The sequence below is a fragment of the Podarcis raffonei genome, chromosome 11, assembly GCF_027172205.1.
Source record: "Podarcis raffonei isolate rPodRaf1 chromosome 11, rPodRaf1.pri, whole genome shotgun sequence".
NCBI lineage: Eukaryota > Metazoa > Chordata > Lepidosauria > Squamata > Lacertidae > Podarcis > Podarcis raffonei.
The window spans coordinates 31711266-31728829 of NC_070612.1; the positions used below are offsets into that span (position 1 = coordinate 31711266).

At 39.9% G+C, this 17564-nt stretch overlaps 1 protein-coding gene across 1 annotated transcript in view; it reads left to right on the top strand.

The window, feature by feature from the left end:
• The window catches only part of ATG10 (autophagy related 10), a 91454-nt gene extending 85284 nt beyond the window's left edge, over positions 1–6170 (top strand). The window contains exons 6-7 of the mRNA XM_053407816.1: positions 4948–5045; positions 6059–6170. Coding sequence (XP_053263791.1) covers positions 4948–5045; positions 6059–6170 — 210 coding nt within the window. The remainder of the gene's footprint in view (positions 1–4947; positions 5046–6058) is intronic.
• Positions 6171–17564: the final 11394 nt, after the last annotated feature.

A 17564-nucleotide genomic window follows, 5' to 3' on the forward strand; every position in this document is an offset into this window, starting at 1 on the left:
ACTAGGATCTGGGAAACCAGGGCTCAAATCTCCACTTGGCCATGAATCTCACTGGGTGGCAGTGAGCCACTAACTCAACTCTCAGGTTGTTGTGAGGATAAAATGGGAAGGAAGAGAACTATGTATGGCACCTTGAGCTCCATGGGGGAAAGGGGGCTATAAATGTGATACATAATTAAATAACTAGATATCTAGACTGGGTCTCAAACTGTATAGGCCTTTGTACACCAGTACCAACACCTTATACTTAGCCTGGTAGCTAATTGGTTGCCAGTGCAATTCTTTTAGTGGTGGCGTAACATGAAGGAGCGTCTCCACCCCCATCGTTCTACCCGGACACTGAGGTCCAGCACCGAGGGCCTTCTGGCGGTTCCCTCACTGCGAGAAGCCAAGTTACAGGGAACCAGGCAGAGGGCCTTCTCGGTAGTGGCACCTTCCCTGTGGAACGCCCTCCCACCAGATGTCAAAGAGAACAACAACTACCAGACTTTTAGAAGACATCTGAAGGCAGCCCAGTTTAGGGAAGCTTTTAATGTTTGATGTATTAGAGTATTTTAATATATTTTTTGGAAGCCGCCCAGAGTGGCTGGGGAAGCACAGCCAGATGGGCGGGGTATAAATAATAAATTATTATATTATTATTGTTATTATGGTGGCAGTATTCTGCCCCAGTGAGCGGTCAAGCTGCTGCAATTTGCGCTAGCTGCAGCTTCCAGGCCAACCTCAGGGGCAGCCCCACATAGAGTGCATTGCAACAATCCAATCTGGAGGTTGCCAATTCATGGTGTTGCAGTCCAAAAATGGCCATAACTAGTTTTTTTAAAAAATAAAAATCAGCCAGAGCTCATAAAAGGCACTCAGGTCACCTGGGCATGTCACTTTACAGAGATGGATTGAACCTACTCCTTCAGGGCCAATTGACAGTAATTGACCCCAAGACTTTGAACATACAGTTGGGGGACAATAATTGACCCCAAGACTTTGAACCTACTCCTTCAGGAGTGGTTGACAATAATTGACAATAATTGATAAAATCGCAAGGTGAAGTCTTAAGGTAGGTAGGTGTGTATGTGTGTGAATGAGGGGGAGAGAGAAACAACTTGAAGAAGAGTTGATGTGTTCATATTCACAGCACAACAAGACATGGGCAAGACATAACTGGAATGTGTGCATAAGTAGGGACGTAGTGTTGTTATTTAATACCATTGATGTCGTGCACACTATCCAATAGATTTCTGTGATTTTTGTTCCATCCTTTTCTAGACAGCATTCCACATTCCAGTGACCCTGCAAGTTCAGGAGAAAATCTTATTTTCCCAGCAACAATATATTTAGTTTGAACTGTGGGAAAATGCAATATCCTTGACACAGAAAATGGTGTATAATAGCAGGATGACCTTCATTATATCAGAGCCATTATCTGATGAAACAAGATAAAGACACTATGCTGGGTACAGATACTCAAGATGTAGGTCAAAGAAAATGTTTGGGGAAAGGTTGTCAGTTCATTGTTTTAGTGCAACAGTGTTCTGACTGTTGGTAGCATAGAATTAGATTAACAACAACATGTTAAAATAACAACAACAAAGTATCTAAATATACATACTGTACAACTAAGGAGATTATATTATTTTTTGTTGTGTGGATAGTCTTAATGTTACATTTTTGTGAAAATTCAGCATGTGAAATTGCTTTTGTGTCTAGATGGAAAATCAGGAATTCTAACAAAAATCTGAACGTGCATGTTATTGGTTAAGTTGATCATGGTGTTTGTGTGTGTAATTAATATTCAGTATCTTCAGCAAAACACTGCTAACAAAGTAGTGTGTATTGTATATCAGTAAGCATCCTATATTGGGGAAAAGAATCCATCACATCAGTGATGGAGTTCCAACTTTACAGAGTGTAGGAGGGCAAGTACCTGCCTCAGTAGCTTATAACCTGCAATTCAGTAGAGCTGGAAGGGGCAGGAAGTGTATGCAGGGGTAAACAGAGAAGCTGTATGCAAGTTGAGTTAACTGTAAGGAATGGGAACAAGGTGGTTGTGCCAAAGGCCTTATAGAAATTATCCGCAAAGCTGTTAGCTGCCTAGGACAAAGGTGCTTCTCTTTGTGGCATCCCATCAGTAATGCTAATGAAGCCAGTGAGACCACAATATTTGTGCCTCTCTGATATTAGAGCATATTAGCCAGTATCCTCGAGAGAAGAGACAAGCAGAGAGGGACGATGAGAGAGGCGAGATCTAGAAGCACATGGCAAGTATAAATATATTATATAGGTGAACTGGAAAGCCACCAGGAGGGAGAATTGATGGCACCATGGCTTCTCAGGCTGACTTTTTAGTTTGAAGATAGGATAGGTACCTGCTAGCTGTGTTATAATTTGTGTTTGTTAATTTTTTGCCATTGATAAAACTCTTGTTGCCAATTCCAGGACATAGTCTTTTTCAGAAATCTGTCTTTGCTAGAAGTATTTTCATACATTTCAGATTCGGTCTAACAGCTGAGTGAAATAATATATTTTCATTCAGATTGGCATTTACTTCATAATACAGAATGGCATCAGTTCACTAGCATGGATAGCAGATGGTAGCATCCTTGCATGAATTTGTAGTTTGGGCTGTCTTCTGAATTAAAATAAAAGGAGCCCCAACAATTTTTAGTGTTCTTCTACATAAATTTTGTTGAATTAGTAAATGTTGCTCTGTTGGGGTTGTATCCGATTGTGTCTTTCTGTTGACAAAAGGCTCTTTGATCCAGTGGAGATTTATGTGAGTGAAAAGGGGGATGGAGTATTTTCCACAGATCCTCACTTTCTCCTACAGTCTTCCCTACACTACTTCCCAAATTGTTCTCAATCCTCTGGAGCAGATTTGTTTGGGGCAGGACAGAGATACAAAGGAAAGGGGAAATTAGCAACCAAGTCCATTTTAGTATTTCAGGTCTAAACATGGGATTACATGTTTGCAGAATTCCAGTTTCTGGCTGGCAAGTCAGTCTTGAATGTTGGCACTTGCTGCATTTTGTTTCATTGTGTAATCAGACATGGAAATCAGTCCTGGGTCTACAAAAGTGTAGCTGGTAAATTGAGATCTGTAGCTGTGCAGATGTAGGCTGTGCTTTAATGTGAAAGAACATTCATTGGTTTCAATGTACATGTAAGTTGGTGAATAGAGAAAGCATTAGTATTCACTGAAGGCCAGATAATTTACTTTCCAGTCTTCCTTAACTGGGTGGCTGTGCTGGCTGGGTCTGTTGGGAGTTGTAGTCCCAAACACCCGTATGGCATGGGTTGGAGCACTGGGAGGGTGGTCTAGACTGTAGTCGTATTTGACATTCTTGGTATTTGTTTGGGATGTATCTTTTTAGGCTTGAAGTATGCTAGGCTCCAGTTTAAAATCACTACATTTGAGCTGTGTGTGTGTGTGTGTGTGTGTGTGTGTGTGTAGGGGTGTGTGTCACTGCAGAGCATAAAGGTAGCCTCAAAATGTCTTCCTAGGGAATACTGTTGTACTGCAGGAATGCATTAAAAAATAACTCTTGTTGTGAACCAAATGCGAATTCTGATATGGAAATCCAATAGTGACTAATATGCTTAGATAACTCTCATACTGCTGTAGAAGAGTTCAGTGGATCCAGCGTGGAACAGACCAAATTACGGAAATAAACATGGAATTTGTGGTACCTCTATAATTCCCTCTCCATACCTTCAAGAGAATAAGTTCTTTAAGGATTACATGTTTTTATTTATCCAGCAATTCTAATCCCTTATTTTAATCCCTTTAATTTGTGTTTTCCCCAATAGCTTATTTTCTCTTGTATAGTCTTTATAAAGTGATACTCTAACATGAGGTGGTGTTCTTAAATATCTTCAGGGTGTTCTCAAAGTGTATTCACTATTTTTAATATAGACTATCTATTTAATCATCTGGCCTAATATCCAGATGATTCACTACTGTGATTGCACATAGTTATAATTCGTTGGCACACTGAATCCCTGAGGCCTAAAACTGCTTTCTGCATGTACATACTAGACTTGGGAACTGCTAAAATATTAACAAATGGCAGAGAACCTGCATACCCAGAGAACCCAGTAGAGGTCTTAGATAGCTTGATACTGTGTAAATTCATTTTTAGTAATAAATTAATAAAGCTTATTGTGCTTCTTTAAAAATGTTTACATCATTCATTGCTTTATATAATTGGTATCTCTCTTCCTTTGTCAATATGCTAAATTGTGTTGGAATATAGCTTGATTATATAAATTTAGTTTTAACATAGGTCACTTTGATCACTGTTCAAAGTCTAATGAGGATACTCAAAGGACTGTCTCCTTCCATACATTCCTGTCTGCTCAGTGAGATCAACTGGTGAGATACATCCAAAGTGCCATTGGCAAGAATGTGTAAAAGTGCCTTCTCTGTTATTGTGGAACTCTTTGCCCTGGAAGATATAGCTTACCATAATCACCATGATGCTATTCCAGTGCTCTTTGAAGATGTTTTTGTTTCAGCAGACTTTCAACCTGGCTGGAGTCTGATTATGCCTGGATTTCTCACTTTTGATGCTTTTATCTACTGGACCTTTGTGTTCTAACTTGTCTGTGTTTTGTTGTTAAGTTTAAAATGTTTATTTTTTAAAATAAAGAATGTTAATTGCCTTGGGCATTTCATTTATTAATATTTCTGTAGGGAAGTGAATATGACACATAAATAAATTAGTGTAATCTATCAGAAAGAATATTGGTCTTGGATTTAGAAGTCCTAGTCTAAAGTCTTAGATTTAGATTTATTGGTGTTTGGCAAGTTGCTATCGCTTAACCTTCCATTCCTCATCTGTAAAATGAGAACCCTAAGAACTTAACATTATAAATGCAATCATGATTGTAAACTACTTTGGATACTGAAAGTGCTATATAAATAATATAAACATGGCTGATCTTTTTCAGGAGCATCCATTGCTTGGACAGCCTTTCTTTGTTCTTCATCCTTGCCGGACAAATGAATTTATGTCTGCGGTGTTATCCAGTTCGTATAAACAGAGCAGGCAAGTAGTATCAGTGTGAGGTTTATTAGGTTCTCATATTCACCCTAAATAACCAAGTAAAAGTGTACTGTTGTAGCCAGACAAACTCAGGTTAGAAATAAGGCACAATTCTTTAAACTTGTTCTTTATCTTATACTGTAATAAACCTGGGGGTGTTGCTGATAGTCCTTGGACATTTTAGGAGGTGTTTTTCAAATTTCATGTTCATAATATTTACTTGGTCTTCTTTGTTATTAATGTGTGGACTAGGCTCCTCTGGAATTTCTATGATTAAAAGACTTGAGTGGAAAATATAATCTCCAGGGGCTTCTTATGGCCTCTGGCTACTCATGTATGACCCAGGGAATTCTGAGAATTTGTGTTTTCATTTTTTCTTCTTCAAAAGAATTGTTCGACTGCATGGTTTCAAAGATAAATGTGTAATGGGAGACAAGATTACAAGCAAGGTCTGATCTTCTAGTTTCCATGATTTGGAACTCGAGATACCCTTTCCCTATTTACTTCAGTGATTTAGAGGGACTCTTCTTAGAATATGCTAATATTTTGCAATGCTGTACCAACTGAACCCAACCTTGCAGGTCTTCAGAAGATCGTGTAAAATATTATTGTTTAAACAGGCTTTATGCTAGACCTAGCTTCAGAGCTTTAGCAGATTTGATTTGGGAGTATGTTTTTTAGATCTGTTGAGATGTTTCGTTGACAGTTCATTGTGTTGTTCTTTGTTTCATTTCTTTGGTTGTAGCTTTTATTATGTATAAATATGCTTTGTTTATAAAGAAAGTCATTGTTTCTGGATTTTTTACGACCTTATAGTTGGCGGTTTCAGATTGTTACACAAAACTTGGAATGTCAGAGCTTCCATTTAGGGCATTTGGGGATTTCCCCCTCCTCCATAGTAATGATGTGTGCAATGTTGTATCAATTTTATAAAATTTGGTAGCCATTTAAAATGATATCCAAGCTTTTAAAGACAGCTAGAGTGTAAAAAAAGCTATTTTCTTTTTGCTTTGTAGGAATACAAACTATATTATTTCATGGCTGAGTATCGTAGGCCCAATGGTGGGTCTCAATCTGCCTCTGAGTTATGCAAAAGCCAATTCTGAGCAGACTACAAGTGTTGACTAAAGAGGTAAAAAATCTTACTTAAAATTGCATATTTAAAAGCCATTACTCTTCCCCAATTTGTTAAATACTCTTCCGGATCTGCTTATCAATGCTTAAAATATAACACTGTTTTTGTTTGTTAATATCTTCATCATCACCTTAAACCTTAAACTTGTGCATCCTTTTTATTTCTGAAGTTAGCAATTGCAGATTATTATAGTACAAGTACTTCACATCTACCAGCTAAGATGTCTGTGATGGTGATTGGCATTCTGGCTTAGGACACTTCATCTTTTTTTCCCTATGCATATTTTATCGCCATTTTTTAAAAAATGGTATTTTTCTTCTTCTGTAACTTTTGTTGTACACCACCCTGATACTTTGTACGAGAATGAACACACACACACACACACACACACACACACACACACACGTAAAACATATGGGGAACATATGGTTATCCAGAAATTGCAGGTCTTCAGCCACTATCATATGTGGTCATTTGCCATGTTGGCTGGGTTTAATGGGGGTTAGAAACCAATGCTCCTTTTCATGTAAAAATGGTGCCCAGAGTGTCATTTGCTTTTCCTTTGCTTATATGACTTGTACAATTGGTTTTGTAGACATTCCTTAACTGTAAAACGCATTAAATATACAGTGGTACCTTGGTTTAAGAACTTAATTCGTTCTGGAGGTCCATTCTTAACCTGAAACTGTTCTTAACCTGAGGTACCACTTTAGCTAATGAGGCCTCCTGCTGCCGCTGCGCCGCTACTGCACGATTTCTGTTCTCATCCTGAAGCAAAGTTCTTAACCTGGGGTACTATTTCTGGGTTAGTGGAGTCTGTAACCTGAAGCATGTGTAACCTGAAGCATCTGTAACCCAAGGTACCACTGTGGGGCCTTCTCTTTAGTTGTGCTGCTTCTGTGGAATCCCATCCCCCTGTAACAACAACTGGCATTTTGGGCATTTGATTATGTGGGGTGGGGCTTACTTGCCTCCCCTAATATTTTATTCAAGTTGGCACCCCTGCTACTTATACCCAAGCTCTTTTTCTCAGCAGTGAAGCAGTATATTGAAACACTGCCAATAAGTAGAGGTCACCAATAATAATAATAATAATAATAATAATAATAATAATAATAACAACAAATCAAAATCAGGAGTGACCTAATTTAAGCAAGTCTAGTGCATGCTGATATATCCATCCTGTTCCAGTTCCCAACTTTTGATTCTGCTTTTCATTATTTCTGTTTCAGATTCTGAACAGGAGCATGGGTAGTGGCAAAGCATAAAGATGTCCCACCAGTCCTGTAGCTCAGCTCAGACAGGAAACTGAGGATGATATCAACATCACTACAAGAAGCCTAAGCAGAGGCTACGGTTCATTAACATCCATGTGTTAATTATAACCAAGTCTTAGGAAGCAATTCTAATTGCAACAAGTATGATACATGGTCTTGGCAGGAAAGAAATGTCTGTTCTCTTTTCCCAAATTTGATACAGTAACTGTTTTGGGGTAACTTATTTCTGAAGTAATTCACAAAGTATATCCACAAAAAGACAACACTGGTGATTGTCAAAGGAATTTAAAGTTTCTACCTACCTTAGCTTCTGTTGCTTTCAGCTGCTTCTATGAAAAGGAATAATTTTGTAGGAAATGGTTCCCTTTCTGCTGTTTTGCCTTGGCTTAGAGCCATTAGCGACATTTATAAGTTACCAACACACAGATTGCTTCACACATTACAGAAAACACTTTCCGTGAAGAATCAGCATGAAACTGCTGCTGCGCTCTTCGTGTGTTAGGATGAGACATGGTGTTTATAGGCTTCATACACAGGAGCATCTAGAACTGGCTGTGAGTTCTCATGTAGTCTGTACACACAGTCATATACATGTAGCAATGCACACATTTGACTTGGGACCAAACTGGGTATGATGTGGCAGTCACAATTGTTGGTTTATGCGTCTTCCCTGAGGAAGGGTGTGTGATTTTTTACCTCAGAGGTGCTGTGCAGTATGAGCACTTCCTTTTTATTACCTTTTCACGGTCTGTCACCTAAACACTTTAGCCCTCAGATTTGTTCCAATACCAGAAGTGAGCCAGGCTGTTGGGACAGGACTGGGGGGTGGATTGCCACGAGGACAGTTTCACCTTTGTAACTCTCTGATACTACAATTAAACTTCACCACCGGCCTGTCATTATATGTGAAACAGGAAACATGGCTGCTGGTTTCCCACCTAGTTTGTTTCATGTTATTTCTACAGTGAAGCATTTTCCATGTAGGAAAAATGTAATGTTAAATGTTGACCCTAAATTAAGCTGTCTTGGCTTTAAAATGGCCCTCAGTGTTTTGTGTCACTTTCCCCCTGCCTTCTCTTTGTGCTGTCTTTCTCCTCAGAGTAGGCTTCGTAAAAAGTACAGCTACATTGAGAACCTGTTTAATACCAAGTAGCTTCAATTAGGACTCTGCTAAATGCCCAATAATAGTCTTCATGTTACATATGTTTATCTGGCTTATCCATTCAAGAGGTTAATTAACAGTTAATATATGAAATCAATTAGCAAAAAACGTCCAGATATTAATTTCACTTCCATTTAAATCAGTCACTGCTCTATTAATGTCAGTCACGTTGCTGAGATGCATCATAGCACAGATATACCTCTTAGTTTCCCTCCCACTGTCCTGGACAGACTACACACAATCTGTATTTGTTATTGCATTGAGTGGGTGTTGTTTAAAAGAATAAGGAATATAAAAATGACTAAAAATTCCAGTGTTGCATTGTTGAAGTTAAAAGTAAAGACTCCAAAGTTCACTAACTGGTAATATATGGCAGCAGCTCTCTTCATAATATTAAAAAAATGGTTTTGCTTCCACTTAAGGTAGTTTAGTGGGTTTTATGTTAACTTCGGCTTGTACTAGTCTTTGGTTCATGAATAAAGACTACACCTTACGCTACCTAGGTAAGTCTCCACTATTATTAAGTGGATTCCCCATGAATAATTATAACCACCACAGTGAGAAGTATTACTCTGGCCCAGTTTGCATGTGACTTTAAACCATAAACTTCAATTTATTGTCAATGAACAGGAAGTTTGTGTGTGCTGTTCACATGTTTGTGCTTCACTTCTCCCCTGCTCCTGATGCCAGGGAACAAGCCACAGACTGGCATGTGAACCAGAGGTGTAGCGTGGGGGTGTGTGCTGTGGGGGCCATGGCCCCAAGCACAGTTTTGAGAGGGGGCACAAACAGGTGCCCCCACAGCAGGCTCCTTCAACAGAGCCTGGCGCTGCGCCTTGACTGCGATGCTTGTGCCTGGTGCAGCTCTGCTTCCTGGGTCAGGTCTGACCTGGTGGCGGAGAGCAGGAGGATAGTGGGCAGCAGCTTCCCTACCCCTCTCCTACCCTGAACTGTGGTGGAAGGCAGGGTGCCCTCCATGCCTTGCCCTCCCTCAGAGGTGTGCCCACCCCGGACTGCACTGACCGATGTGAACCCAGGCTTCTGGTCTGTTTTAACCAAACAAACCAGCAGTAGAAGCCAGGGTTTGTTCTTGGCTACCTGCTTGTGGTGTGTTTGGGGGAAAACAACTGTTCTGTGCAAGAATAATAGGAGCTGTGTTTCCCAACCTGGCTCCCTCCAGATGTTGTGAACTCAAGTGACCCTTGGACTTTTTGACTCAGCCCAATGGGAGTTGGAGTCCCAGACATCTAGAGGGCACCAAGCTGGGGAGGGCTATTTTAGAGGATATGAACATGACCAGCTGACTTAAACCAGTTCAGATAAATGGTTGATGAAGCTAGGGATACTGCATCTGAACTTTGCCTTAGTCCATGTAGCCCAGCATTATCAGAAAAAGAGAGGTCTTCTCATGGTGCCTGTTAAAACAACTTTTTTAAAAAAAATAATGGAGAAGCTGGGACCTTCTGCATGCAAAGCATATGTCCCAGCATTAACTTTTGATGTCTCAACCAAAGAGAACAGGATTGCAAGCTACACAATGAAGTGTTTTGTACAGTTCCCTCCTCTCGCATCTAAAAACAAAATAAATTACACAAAGCATACAAATAAACGATTTGTATTATCTGTGGGAATAACACAATTTGGTTTCATGCAAATTTTGGATTTGTTTTTTGTTTTAGTCTAGAGTATGCACAGCCTTCTATTTTGCCAATATTTTTCACTTTTAAAGGAGTGCTATTTCTCAAGAAAATGATACAGTTTTATATGTTCCATTTATGAGGGCAAGATGTTTGGCACAGTTCCACTACCCTTCTCCTGGTTCAATAGAGTTCAGACAGTCACCTGGGATTTTCCTTAAGTATGAGGAATTTAACCAGTGGCCTAATGCCAGTGTTTTCAGATTAAGAAGTTCTAGTTTGCTTATAGCCATCAGTGAAAACGTAGAACTGCTGCTTACATATTTTAGGATTACTATTTAATTCTTTTTCCATTCTGATGCAAAAGGTTCTAGCTTGTCAGACGATCTAACAATAAGTCAGCCGTTCAATGGTGTATCTTCATCACTGGCAACAACCAACAAAACCCATTTTCGGAAAACTATAACTTTATACTAGTGATTCAAGCCGTTTGAGTGCTTTTTTATTCATGTTAGGTCACAATTCAACTAGTCAGTCATGGCTGCGAAGCAAGAATTGAGACAAAGAAAACATTTCTTCTATGGCTTTTTCATTTTCCTCCCTCCCAGAAAAGTTTCTTTAGCAAAGCTAATTTGTATCTCTTTTCAAGATTTTATCTTTTAACACAAAACTAAAATAAGAAAAAAAAGAAAAGAGGAATGTCACGGACTGGAAGGAAACATAAGGATGCTATTCCATGCTGTGCAAACATTTCCCCCTGTTTCGTTCATTACTGCAGACACCCAGGTTGCCTTGCTGAAAGGATGGCATTTTGCCTTTGAAACCACATTGCCTTTTGCAGTGCATATGGCAAATGGGTAGCTGCACAGAGGGCTACTTAAATGATTTCTCTCCAACATAACTCCAGAGGTTCTCTCAACTGACAGTGTTCCCTGCCTGCCCTTGTTTTGAGAAGCAAACTTTAATGTTCAAGTTGTCATCTGCCTCTGCAGCTGATAGACCTGTTTTCAGTGTCTGCTCAATATCGACAAGCATCCTAGCTTAACTTCTAACAATAGAAAATGATAAGATAAACAAGAAGCATTTTGAAACAGAAAAAGTAGGGACCTTACCAAGACAAGGTTTTTCCAGATGAGAAATATACAGTGTTCCAGCTATAATACATACACCTCTGTGGAATACATCTTCCCCCACCTTGTGCAGTGGAAAGATTAAACCATTCTGAATATTTTAAAGTACATAAACCCAGCTATTAATCAGCAACAAACCCATGACTGGTATTGGATGGGGCAAGGTACAAAGTAAAATATGTGGATATTGTAATCTGGGAGTACCTAAGAGTGTAGGCATCCTATTTTAAAATTGTGGTTGCAGTGAGCTAGAGATATTGTTTATTTTTTAAACAACAGAAACACATGCAATTTTATGAATATATAAATATCCACAAAACACATCTAAAGGGTTATTTACATCAGTAAAAATGACTTATGAATAATCCTTTTAAACTAACAGTTGAAATACTTCAGAAACAACCCAATATTTGCAGGAAGAAAGCATTTACAAGTTCGATTCTTTGTGTACTTTTAATTAGTTTATTGCCAAATTCACTACTTGTATAGTTAGACCAGGTAGGTTACTCTGTTATTCCTACTTGGCAGTAACAATGGAACAATGTAACCTGTAAATGATGGTTTGCCAACTCTCAATTTTCTCAGAAGAGCAGAAAAAGATAATATAAATTCTGATGTGTGTGTATATTTGTACCCCACACTATCTTGCAAACTGAAGAGAAGAAACATTATAAAAAGCAGTTAAGATACCAAGTATATACAATATAGTCAGTAAAATACTAACAGCTTCAGCTCCAGTGACCAAATTCTAGTCCAGACAGAAAGGTTGCTTAGGCTGCATACAAACCATGGATTTAAAGCACAGTCGTCGCCCCCCCCCCGCAAGAATCATGGGATGTGTAATTCACCCCCACAGAGCTATGATTCCCAGTAGCCTTAACAAATTACTGTTCTCAATATTGTTTGTGCAGGGTGTGTGTCTTAAAAGTATGGTGATTATTGCAACCATAGTTCCTAGAAAATACTCCTGCTCAACTTTTGGCAGACCTCCAGAGCCAAAGATTTCATCATTGTGGGGTAGCCACCAATAATATTTCAACATTTTCTTGACAGCACACTCCTCGTGAGTAATTTATTTAAGATTTTTCATTATAACCTAACAGTAAACGCTGAAAGAAAATGAGGGGGAAATGGAGCTAAAATAAGAAAATGGTAAAGTTTTGAAAAGCACATGTTATGCATTTTGGTGGTACAAAACTGGAAGAAAAGAAGCTATTCTAATCATTAGATAATGTCGTTTGTCTTGGGCTTCTGCAGAGGTTATTGAAAAGTCAGTCTTCTGTTTTTAAACACAAAAGCAGGAAGCTGAGGAACAACATAGAAGAAGATGAAGAGGGAAGCAAGATGTTAAAATAGAAAGGCAATGAAAAGGGAAAGAAGGTGAGCTGGAGTAAGTTGGTATATATGAACTGGGCCAGGCATTAAGCGTACCAAGTTGTAGCAGGTGCAGCTTTGGGGCAATATGGCTGTAATCAAAGTGCTGGTACTAAATGGGATAAGAGGCAAAGGAAAACATGGCCTAATTTTTAATAACTTGCAAGTGCTCCCAAATGTAGTTGTTGTTTTTACATACCGGTATGTAACAGTACTGATAAGAGGGTGCATTTGGGATAGTTCCAGGTGACAAGAAGTGAGGCGAAAGTTGCACTTCAAGGGAGAAATACCCAAAGCGTGAGAGTTTGGTGCGCTACAATTGCACTGTTTGAAGGTTCCAAAGGCATATCGCTTATATGTGAGCATTCAGGAACTGAGGTTGCAGCTGTATAAATTGGAGCTCTCTTCCATTTGGAACAATTTTTTAAGCATTGTGATTGTTTTATTTGTATCTTTATAATTGTATCTTCTGTTGTTGTAACCCACCCTGGGTCCTTATGGTAAAGAGTGCATAAGAAAGCATATCAATAAGTACACAACTAATCATGCACTGCACTAGAATCATCGATAAAACTTTGTACCAGAAAGAAGCAATGATAACCATCCCTGGTCATTGTTACCACCTGATTTTAATTGAAGGAAAACCCTCAAAAAGTCAGGTGCACATTACTAGGGGAGGCTGGATCTCCTCTATGACACACTGCCCAGATGACAGGACACGCCGACGATTGAGATCAGCAAAATCACATGATTAGGTTCTTGCTGCACGGTAACTCTTCCTTCTGTGTTTTGGGGGCTCAGTGAAACATAGATGGGCAGGAAGGAATCACTGCCACTTATTTCACAGCAGGAATTACGGCATCATCTCCTGGCCAGTCCTCTGTTTGCCAACAAATTTGTTTTCAGAGAGAAGCCTAGCAAATAAGCTAAGCAGAGAGAGAGAGGGACAAACTGCCACTCTTATTTTGAAAAATCCTCAAATGCCTTCTGACCAAGCAAAATGTAGAAAACAGTGAACAATTTTTTTAGTTCAGCTAGTCAGATATTAAGCAAGGTAGTGGTAGGGTTTATACACGAAAGGACCATGAGCGCAGCTCTTCTATGGAAAACGAAGTCCTAGGTTGAAATGGGAGCACTCTTTTCATTAATGTTATGTCTGTCCTCCCTTTTCAAGGCACTATTTTGCACTTGTCCCCTGTTGGTGGCCCTGGTGGGTTCTGGGGGTGGAGTAAAGTATTCCATAAAACTGAACCTGAGTGGCGTGGAGCAACCTCCCAGGCAGAAGCCTGAATGAAGTGGTGATGCCCTGTGCATGTGGTTATAGGGAAAGTGTGTCTCACTGCTAGAGGTGCTTTTCCACAAGGAGTCTGGGCTCATACCTGAGTGTTCATAACAAAAAGCACATGGAGAGTTCCTGGGATATCCTGAGTTAATTAACTGTCATGCCACAGGGTGAAAGCCCAGCAATAGTGACATCTCTTCTCATCTGGTCTATTTTTAGCAAGATGTTCTTGCCTTTGCTGAAAGGGGTGAACATGGAAGTTCTCGGAAATGCAGAAAAAGGAATACTCTTGACCTAATTAACACAGTCTATTAGCAATGTGCCCTCATTCTTGCTGAGAAAGGGACAGGCTTGGGCTTCTCAAGAAGTGTGAAAGGGTGCTTAATTTAATTAGGTGTGTGCTTGCTGGTTGATACTCATTTATTACTAATGGGAGATTATTGGCTGAATTAAGGGTTTAGCTTGCATGTAGAAGCGGTACTGGATTCTGGATTTAATTGGGGCAAGGTGCAGACTGTTGCTTATGAATGGCATGTGTCTGGGAGGGGATTATCATTGGCTCAAGGCACAAGGGCTTTCCCTCTCCACCACAGCGATACTTTCACTGCTGAGAACCAAACAAATTACATAGGCTTGGGTCATGTACAGAGTTCAAACTGAACACAGCTTTTTATTTAACAGCCCAGTACTGTAAAGCTTTCTGTTATCACGTAGCTAATCTAGGCTAGCCAATTACACACCAGCCCTGCTCCATCCCCCATGAAAAGAAAAGGATATGCATCATCAAAGAGTAGCGGAAAAGAAGACTGCAATTTGCATAAAACTTGCAGGAACCAATTTATGTGTACAGATGCAAATTTAGAAGATGTTTACTATAATTGCAATTGAAATATGTTACATATTGTCATAATCAGGCAGGTTGACCAAGGACCTGTGTGCATTCTGTCTGCTCTGCAGGTGCTGCTGGTGGCCAATTTCAAGACCCCTGCTCTTCTTTTTCATGGTTTATTGTATTCATACTGGACTTGCCTTTCAAATAGAGGACTGTCCTCTATAAAATAGGACACATGAGCTTCTTAGGCTCAACTCAGTGTTGTTTCGATTGAGTTTCAATCAGTACCCACATACAAATCCCAAAAATTGCTAGATACAGTTGTTTTTTTAAAAAAACTTGAGGTCATAGTACTAGGTTGGAAACTAGACTGGCAGACTTCCAGCTCCAACCTCTTGTTCATATTTATACACCTGGCCTACAAATCAGGAATTTTGATGAGTGTTAGGAGGAGTTAGACAGAAAAATAAAATAAATATGTTGTCGTTTTCGTTCCATTCTGTCCTTTTAAATCCCTTTGTTTTATAATCTTACATGTAGGGATGGGGGCTACATAAAAATTAATAGCAGAGGAGCTATTTATTAGGTGTAAAACCATTTTTATATTAAGGTCAAGCAACTGGATCATTTTTAAACATTTACTTTGGCTTCAAAGGCCCTACTTTGGCTTCCTTGAGGCAACATTTATTTTCCACCCAGTAAAAAGTGTGAACTTGACTCAGCTGGCAGGAAGTAATGCAAAGGTACACAAATGCTCTCATTGGCAGACTCTAGGTGATCTCTGTTGGGCAAAAGAGGGTTTTGCTTGAAGTGTAGCATTAGCTTTTCAGCTTAACAAGTGGAGACCCCTGCCTTTTCTTTTTAAAAACAACAACAGGGAATCTCTCTTATTCTTGCCCACTCTTTTTCACACACGCTCTGCTGCCAGCCAGTTCTTTCTCTTGCCTGAACAGAACACAGCAGTCAGTTTACATTCACAGAAGAGTCCCAATAGATCAGACCAAAGGCCCATCAACACCCTTTTCTCATAGTGACCAAGTGGGTGCCTCTGCAAAGCCAGCAAGCAGGACCTGAGTGCAACAGCAGTTTTCCCACAGAGATGACAGAAATCAGTGGTTAGCTTTTGTGCACAGGATAAGTAATTGTAGGGAGCAGCCTTGCTCCCATTTTCAGCTCAAAGCTGGAGAGCAGCTGGAGCTTGTTCTTACACCAAAGATCCACATCTCTCTCCAGCTTAATTCTGGAGCTGGGGAAAGGAGCAGAGAATTGCTCCTGGCCTATGCTGTGTTTTAGAGGTATGGTGCAAGACCAGGGATAAGGCCAGTCAAAAACACGTTGACCCCTCTTCAGACTTGCCTCCTTAAGATAGCTTAAGATAACAGCCCAGTTGTGTTTCTCAGCTTTGCAAGGGTATGTTGAAAGTTGGCCTAGTCAGGAGACACTTTCTGTGATGACCCTCCTCTCCCACTACTGCTCTGTCCTGTACCATATTCTATGTGGACTTGAGAGTGCAGAGTACGTGCTTTGGGTTTGGCTTCATAATCCCTGACAACAAATGGGCAGGTGGGAGACCGAACACTGGAAAGAAAGCAATTAACGACGATGCTTCAAACTACTGTAGTGTGTGCAGAGTGGGTTTTTCCTTTTTTTTTCCTGGCCAGCAGCCATGTAAGTGGCCTAATAGCTTATATGCACGCCGGACTTTTATTTGCAAATTATGTATATAAAGTGCTCCCATCCATTTAAGATGTAACCTAATACCACAGATAGTCAACAGCGAGCACTTTGATATGTGACTCGTTTTATCTAATGGAAGTTAGATGATGGAAGTTGTAAGCCGATGAGTACAAGAAGTATGTCCAGTATAAATGAAATGCACACACCCAGAAACACCAGGAGTGAGGATGGAGGAGGTAAAGCTATTTATTTCAAATGGTTATATCCAATCTTCGCATTCATGAGGATCTGCAGGGTGCCTTAGCAAGAATGAAAAAAGCTCATGTGAAACAATCCTGCAGCAACAATAAAGCAAAATGTAATTAGTAATTATCCCAAATAATATCTAAAATAGCAGGTTTTGATTTTTAAACTTGTGCTCTAAAGCTGACTGGTGAGGGGGCATGTGAGTCCTTGAGCGGGTGTTCTATAGTCTAGGTGCCACAACTGAGAAAGGCCCTGCGTTGTGTGATACGCACTGTACATTAGAATGCCTGGGGAATATGCAACAGTCTCTCTGAGGACAATCTAAGTGAGTGGATAGGTTCATACAGAATAAGATGGTCCATAAAATATTCAGGCCTCAGATAATTTAGGACTTCATAGATAAAAAACAACACAACTCAAAATGGGCTTGAATTGTGAGGAAGAGCAGCTGAACAAATGGGCATTAAACGAGCAGTTGTAGATCGTGGTGTATTTGCTTCCTGATTCCAAATGCTGGTTTCTGCAACTGCAATGAAGTGGATAGATTCCGTTGTTTGGAAGCCCAAGAGACACAGGCAAGTGCTAGAAGCAGCCTCATACTGCAGTCCTGTGAACACTTATCAGGGACTAAGCCCCATTGAACATAGTGGTTTTTCCTTCTGTTTAACTGTATAAACAGGATTGCACTGCCAGGGGCTTGCTCTGCATTCTTCATGAAAGAAGAAAAAGCTCTACTCACTCTAGCTGAGTGAGATTCAAAGTGAGGTGCC